General features: G+C 36.7%; 1 protein-coding gene across 8 annotated transcripts in view; it reads left to right on the forward strand.

Annotated features, from left to right (window-relative positions):
* The window catches only part of LOC134536900 (NFX1-type zinc finger-containing protein 1-like), a 111,122-nt gene extending 103,159 nt beyond the window's left edge, over positions 1 to 7,963 (forward strand). For all 8 annotated transcript variants that reach the window (XM_063376969.1, XM_063376970.1, XM_063376971.1 and 5 more), the window contains 3 exons: positions 942 to 1,159; positions 1,675 to 1,961; positions 4,012 to 7,963. In XM_063376969.1, coding sequence (XP_063233039.1) covers positions 942 to 1,159; positions 1,675 to 1,961; positions 4,012 to 4,730 — 1,224 coding nt within the window. In that variant the 3' untranslated portion in view covers positions 4,731 to 7,963. The remainder of the gene's footprint in view (positions 1 to 941; positions 1,160 to 1,674; positions 1,962 to 4,011) is intronic.
* The last annotated feature ends 3,977 nt before the right edge of the window (positions 7,964 to 11,940 follow it).

The raw sequence follows: 11,940 nt of genomic DNA on the forward strand, positions 1-11,940 counted from the left end.
TAGTTTTCTACCCTTTTTAATGTTGGTGAAGGCTGTGAAGTAAAGCGGTCCTCCTACAATTACTTCATTTTTTATTGCACCAGACATTACAAACCATGTGTGCCATCCTGCTAATGTAATTGCAACATATGTGCCATGCTAAAGTCCATGTATGTCTTCTTCGTGATAGTCATTTGTGCCAAGTGAAGGAAGTAAAATATATCTATAAATCATACAGATTTATGATTTCTTGTAAAAAATTAGTAGTTTATTATCACTGGATTTGGGAAAACTCGGAAATTGTGACGCCTATGAAGTTGAGAAAAATTGTGTGGTTTAGTGAATTAAAAGTGAGAATATAATATATAGTAAATTTTGCAATGTGTTTATCATTTTCTTTGTTTCAAAACCTGCAATATTGTTAGTTTGTAATTCTGAAGGAGAGCCTCTTTCCTGAAATTTATTACACTTTGAAGTGTTTGCAAAATAATAGTACATGGTTTTATGTTTGTTGCGTTTGTCAAAACTATCGAGTTATAAATAAGAAATATATTATCAAGTGTCGTCCTGTCGAGTGTAATGAACTCCACTTCTTGGTATATTCAAGCTTTAGCATATCTTTTTTTACTGTGCTCGAGTTTTCGATCCTGATTTATTCATCGAAATTGCTGGCATTACAGAGCATTATATAATTTATTTGCAGATTTTTATACTTTGTTGGTGCCTGATCTTTGTTACTATCTGAAGCCGCCAGGAGAAAATTATTATTTCTTGGAGCAACTACATACCTATGTCATTACTATTACACCAGTCCATGAATATTGACATCAACAACTGTCCAAAGCCAGGTTCTGTGCCACTTTAAGCCATGGAACTAAAAATATAGGTACTGCAATGACTTTGTATATGAAAAGCTAAGTTTCCTGAGAGCGGAAATGAAGTTCGCACGCGCACACACACAGGAGCAGTGCGGCTGGAGGTGCGAGCACATGCGCTGCACCAGGAAGTGCCACGAGATATGCAACAGAGAGCCGTGCACGGAGCCGTGCAGGAAGGTCCTGGAGTGCGGCCACGCCTGCATCGGCTTCTGCGGGGAGCCGTGCCCTCCGCTGTGCCGGGTGTGCGACGCGGAGGAGGTCACCACCATATTCTTCGGCACCGAGCAAGAAGAGGATGCCAGGTGCGGGAGTTGCGTGTGTTTTCCACTTTGTCCGGAGCGGCAATGTGTACGAATGTATTGACGTTCTTTTTTTCATTGTAAAATATTTAATTAAAGTAATGCAACTGAGTGTAGTAAAATACATCTCTATAAGCATTTAGTTATCACATAACCTTTTTACAAGCAAATAATCACTTAACATGATGATGATTGGACAAGATAGTAAAAATAATTTTAAAGTACGAATTTTTTTTTTTTTTCCTTTCCCCTCTTTGACCTCGTTCAGATTATCCAGATTTTCAGATAAGCGCTACTCCACAGTACTATTTTTGGAGGAATTATACGTAGCAGATGAAACAAAAAATTATAAAATCGTGTTACACCTTCAAAGCATCAGAAATCACATTTATTTCTCGAGTTAATCATGGTTGCTAATTTTTCAGGTCTCCAGGCATTGGTTTTTTTTTTTTTTTTTTTATTGCATTAAACTTTTTTTAATTTTTCGGTTGGAAGTAATGTTGGTTTGCCGCTGGAAGGTTCGTCTACCTGGAGGACTGCCGCCACGTGCTGGAGTCGGAAGGCCTGGAGCAGTGGATGCAGCAGTCCGACTCGGAGATCAAGATGAAGGTGTGCCCCGTATGCACGACGCCCATCACCAAGACCCAGCGCTACATGAACGTGGTGAAGAGGGTCTACGAGGACGTGAGCAAGGTCAAGCGGAAGGTCTACGGCGACCTGAAGGCCTTCTGCAGCAAGAGGAACGAGCTCTCCGGCCAGTTGAAGGCGACCGTCACCCTCATCGGCCCGGTCTTGAAGAAAGATCGTGAGTGTTGTTGTGTTTGTGTTTCTGGCCACAACTTGTTTGTACTAGAAACTTGTCCACGTGTCAAAAATAAGAAAACAGCCATGCCCGGGAATTTTCAAGAAGAATTTAATTGTTTTTATGGTCTGATTTAGAATTTTCATAAATAAGTGTAATTATAATTAAATATGGCTTTTAAGACCCTGCCCGGCTGGACACATATGATGTGCAGAGCTTCAGAGAGAAAAAACTGTGATTTTAAAACTACTCGAGGTATCAAAGTGGTGTCTGTTTACGAAATAGCTTCTAAGAATACGATGAGGGCAGATGAGGAGTTCTGTTTCTGTATTTAATTTTCCAACTGTATGTAAGTTGATTGATAATAGTAGCTAAAACTTGCATTTTCAGAATTAGTTTTAGGCATAATACTCCCGGTATAAATTCTTGAAAGCACTCGTCAGACTTGCATTACACCTTTATCTTCATTTCTTCTCTATGTAATGTTACAGTTACCGCTCAAAACTCATAATTGATGAGAAGACTGCCCGCCAGTTCAGACCCATGCGTTAGAGGCAATACTGTGCTAGAAGCTCCAAAGAGCATCATTCTTATTATCCTGCTTCATTAACACAAATACACCCCTGACTAGATGGGCCCTTTAAGGTCACTTTTCTCCCTTCATTCTAATTAGTGGTGCACCGATGCGGATACCGATGAATCGTAATCGGCGATTATGAGTACTTTCCGATTAATCGTAATCGGCGATTATCTTAACGATTACTTTGCCGATTATCAAAGTCCCGGCGTAATTAAGTAGGTTTTTACCGTGTAATATTTTGTTACACATTTTAGGACGAAATACGGTAATATTTGTATATTTTACAAAATTCATCTAACTCCGTCATATGATGATTACAGATATTTCGTTAAATTTAATAAATCTCATTGCCTCAAACAATAAAAAAATACGTTTTTCCTACACGTTTATTTACGTTTTGTCTTTTGTTCTGTCTTTTGTTTAGTGGCCTTGTACATCACCTATAGCCAGAGACGTAAAATAGATGGCACGCAATCAAAATACCACAAGCAGTTGCAGTGGATTCTATGACAATCTATATTTTCGAGTCGTAGTAGCGGTTCAAAATCGTGGTCCCGATACCTTCTAGAGTTTATCACTGGGTTTTACAAACTCATTATGGGTATCTTTGGTAACATTATCCGTTGTTGTGTTATTTGTATGTGACGTGAAAAGTGTAAAAGTATTTATAATTTTATATTATTCAGTCAACATAAATAAAATCCATGTCCCAGAATTGGTTTTGAGTCATTTATATATAATTATAGTGAGATGGCGAGTAGGGAGAAAAAAAAGTGAAGTGTGGAAACATTTTTCTATAAACTCAAGTGAACAAAATAAAGCAACATGTTTACGTTATTAAACGGTAATTTCTCGATGCAACCTTATGTGATAGTCGATAATAATGCTAGTTTTCCGCAACAAAAACTTACCCATTGTAAATTAAAATTATTAGACTGTAGTTCAAGTTGTTTACAATAACAAATATAAATAGAAGTTAATTTAATTTACACTTTGCAATGACTTAATAGTGTATTTTATATATTTTTATACTGTTATTATAACGGTATTGTCAATTTTACCTAATCTTGTTATTAAATTCACATGGGAATAAAAAATTTTGTGTGCATTATTACACTTAAACAAATTTGTTCATTATAATCGGTAACTGAATCGGTATCTGCCGATTATTGGTCTCATAATCGGTAATCGAATCGGTAATCGGTAAAGTCATATCGGTGCACCACTAATTCTAATATGATGGTACAACTATAGACTCGTCACTGAAGTAACTAACCAAACTATTTTCATTGAAATATTACATGTACAGTCAACCATGTTTAATTGCATGTTGGCTTTTCAGAAATTTCACGAGTGTAGTTGCTTAGGAAGTAGTATTATTTTATGAATCAGTAACTTTTTAACCTTAAACTAATATATGTGTACATGTGTGTTAAGTTTGTATTTTAACATCCTAAAATATTGGGTTTGCAGATCTGAAGTTGTTCAGCCGTGTCTACGCGAAGCTGAACAACGAGCTGAACGGAGTCCGAAAGAAACGGAGGGGCACGCACAGCAGTGCAGACATGGCGGCGGTCCAGATCCAGGTCCAAGTGCTCGGCGACATGGCCAAGACAGTCAAAGGGGCGGCGAAAGCCCTGGACGCGAGATCGAAGGAGAAGCTGTCCGACTGCCTGCACGTGCTGCTGAGGGTTCTGGACTCGCGCGGGCGCAAGGTCAGCGACCAGGAAGTGGAGGACGTGAATCGGGAGCTGAAGCGGCTGTACAGGATCTCCCAGCTCCTGGTCCTGGAGAGCGAGCCGGCCTTCGCCGCCGGCACCGGCGGCGAGAGCGTGGCGGCGGCCCACGGGAGAGCCAGCGAGCTGGCGAGGTCCATCGAGAAGTACACCGGCCTGCAGGACGAGAAGCTCAAGGTCGCGCTGGAGGACCTGAAGAAGGCCCTGAAGAGCTCGGCGAAGCTGACGGACAAGGAGCGCCGGGAGATCGTCAAGGCCATGGGTCTGAAGCAGGGTCACTGGTACAAGTGCCCGAACGGTCACCCGTACGTCATCACGGAGTGTGGCGGTGCCATGCAGGTTGGGAAGTGCAACGAATGTGGGGCGGATATCGGAGGTCAGCGACACACGTTGTTGCCCAGCAACGCAGTCGCCTCCGAGATGGATGGCGCTACACGTCCAGCATGGCCGAGATAACTTGTCCCACAAGTAATAACCATCAGCTAGTTACTGTTTATAGTTTTACGTACCATATTTGTGGGTACATGAATAGTGTTGTAATGAGATATTTGCTACCACCCTTTCTTGTGCAAGGTGCCAAATATGACTTGACTGCACTTTTGCAGATACATATTAATATTATTTTAATTTTTATATCACACTAAAGTTGTGAAAGATATATACAGTTGTTATCCGTGTGTGGTTTGCGAATTTTATGCTGATAATTGGGTTTAATTAGACATACTACGACCCATATGCGATTTTCCATTTTGGGTAAAAAAAGAAATATTAACCTTGTACTGTTGTGGTTGATGACTGGGTGCTTAAGTAACTAGCCTACGAGTAAATATAAATTGTTCATTAAAATATCTCGGCAGTGCGTGTACAGCATCATGAACTCGCTGCCAGGCTATGTCTGCCGCCTGTCGGGACAGCTCCCCGGAGGGCACGGGTAAGTGATGTGGCTGCCGCTGGACTTGTTCTCGGCAAGAGCGCCAGAGAGTGAGAAATAAGTGGGGGTGTGCACGTGTGTGCGTATGTTTGAGTGTGACCATGTAGCAGTGTTTTATGGTTCTCCCTCCCTCTCTCTCTATACTCCTTGTTTGTAACTGGCACCCCCCGTACACACACAATTGTGTCGTTTCTTTCTTGACATGTTTTATTTTATTTTATTTTTATTTATTTTTTAGGAACTGTGTCCAATTTTTTTTTTGCGAGAAATTTTCTATACTTTTACTGTAACATTTCATTCGTGACAAAACTGCTGTAAGGTTTTTTTTTTTTTTTTTTTAAGGAACTGACAAAAAAACTTGACAAGGAAATAGTGTACTGTTTTTTCTAACTATTTCCTTCATGTAATCAGAATTTTCATAACGCTGGAAAATTGTTGTAGCCCCCTCAGCAAAGAAGTTTCACTTCAAAAATAAACAATAAACGGGGAAGGGAAAAATGGGTGTAAAAAAATGTATTTGTTTCTTTTTTTTATTATGATGTTGCATGTGTGTGGGGGAGGAAGAGTAAAGGATGAAGAGGGAGAAACGAAGGACGCTAGTGCCTTGTTTCTTATGCGGCAATAAGCCAAGTCATGGACTGTAAAGACTTCACTTGTATTCTACTTTCTACAGCAGACAGATGTATGGTGCGATCTATATTTGAGGGCGACCCTTATAGTGAAAATGTTAGAATTTTTTTTTTTTTTCACCCAAAATTAATGGTGCAACTCTCACGCAGGGGTAAATAGGATAATGATGGTTAAACCTATATATTGTTTTAATAGTTTTATTTTTAGTTCAGTTTGTTTTAAAATGCAAGTAATTGGCATTAGTAAAGTAAAACTTAGTTTATTTGAGCTCATTTTATTCTGAAATACCATATTAATCAAACACTCTCATACCCGAAATGTGAGATTGGGTGGTTACAACATTAAAAAAATTGTGTGATTTGACACACAATTTCCTTTAACGTTTAGATAGTATAAAACTAGTTTTTAAATACAAGAATGTATGTAATCTAATGGTGCAGTGTTAAATATCTCGACCTTTGCATTTTAGTGTTTTAGATATTTTTTTAACTATATGTATTTTTTACAGTGCTTGACAAAAAATAACATCCTCGGATGCTGCACACGTTTGTTTCATTTCCAAGCCCCTTGTCATTCTTTTGGGTCGTTCTTACGTGTGCCAGTATTGTCATGTGGATGCTACTGAAAACACAGACTCTACTCCTTCACAGTTACGGAAGCACCTAAGAGAATTTTTCGTACCAAAGTTTTACTGTTTTATAGTGTTGATATAACTAATAATTTCTTATCAACCCGAATTTACATTGTATGATGAAAAATGAGTGGGCTTATTTTGTTCCAAATGTCCGAAGCCTTAAACCACAACTGTGTGGTCTTATAGTACGTAATTCTTTCCAAGAAGTTTATTATTTTGAATTACTGTAACATTTAAACAAGATACTTTTGTTTCGCAGACATTTTGAAAAAGTCATAAATTACTTCTTGAAGGTTGCATAAGTTGGCAGTTCAGAATTCTGGGAGCCATTCTACTTCTTCCTTTTTCTCCAAGGCGTGTGTTGCTAGGTGATTTTTGACGCAAACGTCCTGCATGCCATTTCGAACACTTGCCCCTTCTAGTATTCATAATCTACATTGGCATTATGTTAGCATTGTTACGTATTTCTCTAACAGGGCTGCTGATTAAGTGAACTGTTCATTTTTTTTTTTTTTTTTGCAGTCAGCCTGTTCAATTTTGCCGTTGGCACATGTTAACTTAAATGTTCATCAGTTAAATACAACTTGTCACTTGATATAAACTCAAAGTTTGTGTTGTTTGTTACTGTTTATTAATAAAGCCCCATAAAAGTTTATCCACAAAAGTAGTAAAGGGACTGTACAGCTAGGCTCTGAACAGAATGCATCATCAGTGGCTATCATACGTGGTGCGTTTAGTAGAGATAAGCGTAATGTAATGACATAACTAAAAAATTTTTTGGAAGTTTGCATTATATTATTAAATGGATACGTTTTATGATGCTGCTTTAATAAGAGCACTTAAAGAATACAACTAAAGTTTAAATTTTCAATGTATGATATATATTTTTTTACTAAACTAAATTAGAATTACATGAATTTAAGTCTTAAATTTTGTTTTCGAACACAATAATTAATAAAATTTTACTCTTTTTAGCATGTAAGAACATAGGCCTAATGTAGTTTTTTAAATATTTTTTAATCCATCAGATAGCTTTAAGAGTTAAATGGAGATAGTTGTAACTGGAAAGTGGAATGTTAGGATCAGTATGTTCAGGAGTTTGCGTGTGTGTGTGTGAGGTTTCTTTGTCAAGAATAGTGACACTAACTGTGATCTACATGTGATAACATGAGGAAATTGACTGAAACCTTTTTCTCATGACTTTAATGTGGTGCTGTAGATTTTGAGTTTCACTGTTTAGTAATATAAGTTAAAAATTTGATGTGCATGATATACTGAATTATGGCACTAGTTATTGCATTGACATTCTTTACAATAATTATTATGCAGTTGCCTTTGTAGTGTGCTTTGTCATTGTTATGAGCGATATTGCATATCAGTTTTAATCTATTGTAAAAAAAACCTGCTGTGTTTATGAAATCAACAAAATGTATTTTACACTTTAAAAAAAGTGAACAATTTAAAAAATTTTAATTTTATTTTTCAGACACATCAGCACTTAGACTTTTTCTATTGGTTTTAACCCCCCCCCCCCCCTCGTTTCCCCCCCCCCCCCCTCTCCCTCCCCCCCCCCCCGCCCCCAATTTCTTTGCTGTTGGTTTAATAATGGGCTTTGAGAAGTTAAATAACGATTAAAAATGTTAGTTTTGAATGAATATTATTCCCAAAAATTATTTTCAAACATGAGAAATAATTCATATTGATTAAAATTGCTTCTGAGAATGTCTAATTTTTGTGTTCTACAGTGAAACCATTTAAGAAACTAGGCTCAAATTTTGGAAAAATAATCCTTGTCCATAAATGAAACAACTTGATTTAACTCTTGATACAAGCTGCGTGAAGCATATCCAATCAGTGTAGTGGAACATTTGCAATAACTATATCTTCATGTTACACACTTGCAGTTAGACATTATGCAAGGAAGTTTGTTTTTAAATGCTATTTGTTGGTTTCTATTCAAAAAAAGATTCAACATTTTGGTAAATTTTTGTAATGCTGTAACGTGTTGCCTATGTAAAGAAATATTATTGCAAATAAACATATATTCTATATTCTATGCCACCTGTATTATTTATTTTTTCTGAATGCTATGACTGCATCTCGCACTATACTTAGTCTATTTCTCGACTTATTTTGTTATTTGTCTTCTGTGAGAAAACATCTCATTTTCTTGTAAACTGAAAATGATTTATTACCCTACAGGGTTTATTCTGTACCCAGTATGCAACAATCTGCTTATTTAATAGCAGACACTAAAAAAAATATGTATTAAAAAAAATTCATGTTTTATAATGCAGAAGCAAGAGGATATTTTGTATGCAAAATTTCAAAATGACTAAATTACAATAATGAAAACTTTCATCAATTTTATGGATAGATTTCATGAAATGTGTGTGTTTTCTTTAAGAAGGTAATTCAGAAAAATTTGATAAATATACACACACAATAATTCATACAAGTTAAGCTTGTGATTTGCAAGGGCATAAATTTGTGCATGTTTTAACAAATAGTTACAATGTAAAGTAATAAGTCCCTGCAATTGATTAATCATTAAAATTGAGAACATTATAAAGTTAAATATTTTTGATTGCAAGAAGTTATAATATAATTTAACTTGCAGAATGATAATACAATGCACTCTTGGAGTGCAAAATCATCGTTGGGCTCTGCACAAGATTACAAAAGGGCTTCAAGAAACCGTGCCTGATAGGTATTTGCTAATGAATTAACAGGGCAGTAGGGAATTTAATTTCCAACTGGGTTTGATTCAGTAACATTTAGCAACACACCAAACCACCTATCATGCTTGTCGTGGGAACAAACACAAACACGAAGCCTTAAAGAGTAAAAAACAAAGCCTTAACATCAAACCAGATCCAAAAAATTTATGCTAGGAGATTTTAATATACATGACCGCAAGTAGGGAAGCATAAGGGGGTTAATATGACGCCTGTGAACTTCTGAATCAGCACATGGTACAATTTCAACAAGGGTATTGCACTGAGTCTCAGCCAAACTTGACTTACTCTAATCCCACATTTGCACAGTTAGTCTTATTTATTCTGATCATTTGAACCCCTAAATAACATTCTTAGTTTGCTGAACGAAATAAATTACCCAAGAACACTGGTGGCACCAGTAGCTCATAAAGGAGGTTGCGGGCAAGGGTGGAGCGTCCTGTGCTGCGGGTCACCGAATTGCCCAGGGGTCGAGCGCCCACCCGGCGCTCGGCCCGGTAAACGGCCGCTCGGGGCGGTGGACAATCTCTCCGAAGCTGGGGGGGGGGGGGGGGGGGGGGGGGGGGCGCATGGCGACGGCTCTCGTAGATAAGACCGCCGGCGGGGCGTCAAATTTATCTTGTTTTTATTTAGGGTACAGATTTCTTAACTTAAGACCGAGTGCCACTTATTGTCTGTTTACTAATTGAATAGTTATCCATGCTGTACCATAACATAATTTTTTTCGCCCAGATTAAGTAAATTGTTTATGTTAATTGATATTTATTTGCTCTATGTAAATAATTTTATTTCTTGAAAACTGTTATAATTTAAAGTGTATATCTATGTAATTGATATTCAATGAACTGAAATGAACGTTTGAAATGAACAATTGCAAAGACCCCTCTAAGGAGCTATTGACTTGTAACGGTAAACGGTTAATTTGACGCGGTTGTTAATTAATGAAAAAATGTTATGTTAATAATTGTTTATTTAAAATTAATGAGAGATTTTGTGTTCAGCGCTATTGTTACGCGCGGATTTTATGAGTTTGACGTTAAATAATGTAACTGTTTTTAGTTTTCGGCCAATCAGGAGCCGTAATTTAAAATCCGTCACGCATTGTTAAACTACTTAATTTAAGAAGTTTTAAAAGGAATGTAATGGCCTGCTTAAGAGAGAACTCTTACAAGACGACGACGATAAATTATCCTGCAAAATAGCTAGGAAAAGATAGGCATCCGCACAAAAGGACGATGTATTTGCATTGTTAAGAAGTAAATAAACAGTAATAGGGCTTTATCTAAAAAGATAAAGTAATTAGGAGTGAAATAATACGTGAGTAAGAAATGTAAGTCTGTTACTTCATTTCTATGTCAGTCATCACGTCTCTCATCTACACATCGTCACATCGCGGCCTAAATATAAAATAAACATTGATAAACTGGACGAAAGTAAATATTAACCACGAGAATATAAATTTGATATTTTATTTTACACACAACTGTCATCACCCAGTGGTTTTTTGAGCGAGAGCCTCAGAGCTCTACCGACATAAGTCAATTTTATCTAGCCGAGGTAAAAACTTTTAAGAACCCTAATTTATGAACTGAACCTGTGTAAGATATCTCCGAACCCGAACTAAAAGACATTTCCTTAGTAAAGGAATGTGCTCATCGTCACTCCAGTCATTTGATATTTTTTTGTGTTTTGCTGTGCCAAACAATGGTTAGGAATTTTGAAATAAATAAATAAGTATTATTATTAAGAATAAACCTGAGATATTTTTATTAATAAAAATTAAAGTTATCGAGTGTGTCTTATATATGTTAATCATAATTTACCCACTACAACTATATCCATACCTATGACTTTCCTTTCAAGTAAATACCTAACTGTGGCCTATTAGTAATTCATAACACATGTCAACTGATTTTTGTCTAAGCATTGGATTTTATACACAGAGGTTATCTCACATAATTAATTAAATAACCCATAGTGGAGCCCTTGTATACACTAAGAGAAAGAATGTGTCCCTACATATTTATTTGTCACACAACCATGGGGCCTATTCCTACTACAAAGATTAGGAAGTGTACCTACAATGCCCAATGTAATATTTATTGTGTGTGTATGGGTTTTACTTAAGGTTTTTTTATTATAGTGTATTCATTGGGGGTTAGCCACCTGTTTAAAGGCTAGTGTAATTTTTTCTGTATCATCATGTTGTATAGTGATTAATGCCTTTATATAACTCTATCACTCGCCGTTGTGTTTCAATTTTTTTACTTCACGGAAGCACGTCAGCAATGCCTTTTCACTTAGCATAGAACTAAGGCCAGACGGCCATCAAATAATTTCCAGCTTCGCTAAACTTTCGTAATCACAATCATGTAATCGATCAAAACATGCCGTGCCTAACTACGGCTCCAGGAATAAACAGGCCATGTGAAAATATTTTTGTATAAATGTACGAGTTACGATATAAATTGAATGTTCCGATGAAAAATCTAAGTCTATTGTTATACTTGGGTTCTGAAGTCAATCTTCGCTTCGGTATTATATCATACAAACACCCAACCAACGAAGAAGTATCCAAACAAAAAATTAAAACTTGTACAAAATATGTAAACAATCCAGGAAATATTTTCTTTTTCACATTTGGGCTCGGAGTCGACCAACACCAAAGAGTAGATATAAATATTTCCTACTCTGATAATGTAAATATTTTAGTTTGGTTCATGAATATTTGTG

This window comes from Bacillus rossius, chromosome 11, assembly GCF_032445375.1.
Source record: "Bacillus rossius redtenbacheri isolate Brsri chromosome 11, Brsri_v3, whole genome shotgun sequence".
NCBI classification, from domain to species: domain Eukaryota; kingdom Metazoa; phylum Arthropoda; class Insecta; order Phasmatodea; family Bacillidae; genus Bacillus; species Bacillus rossius.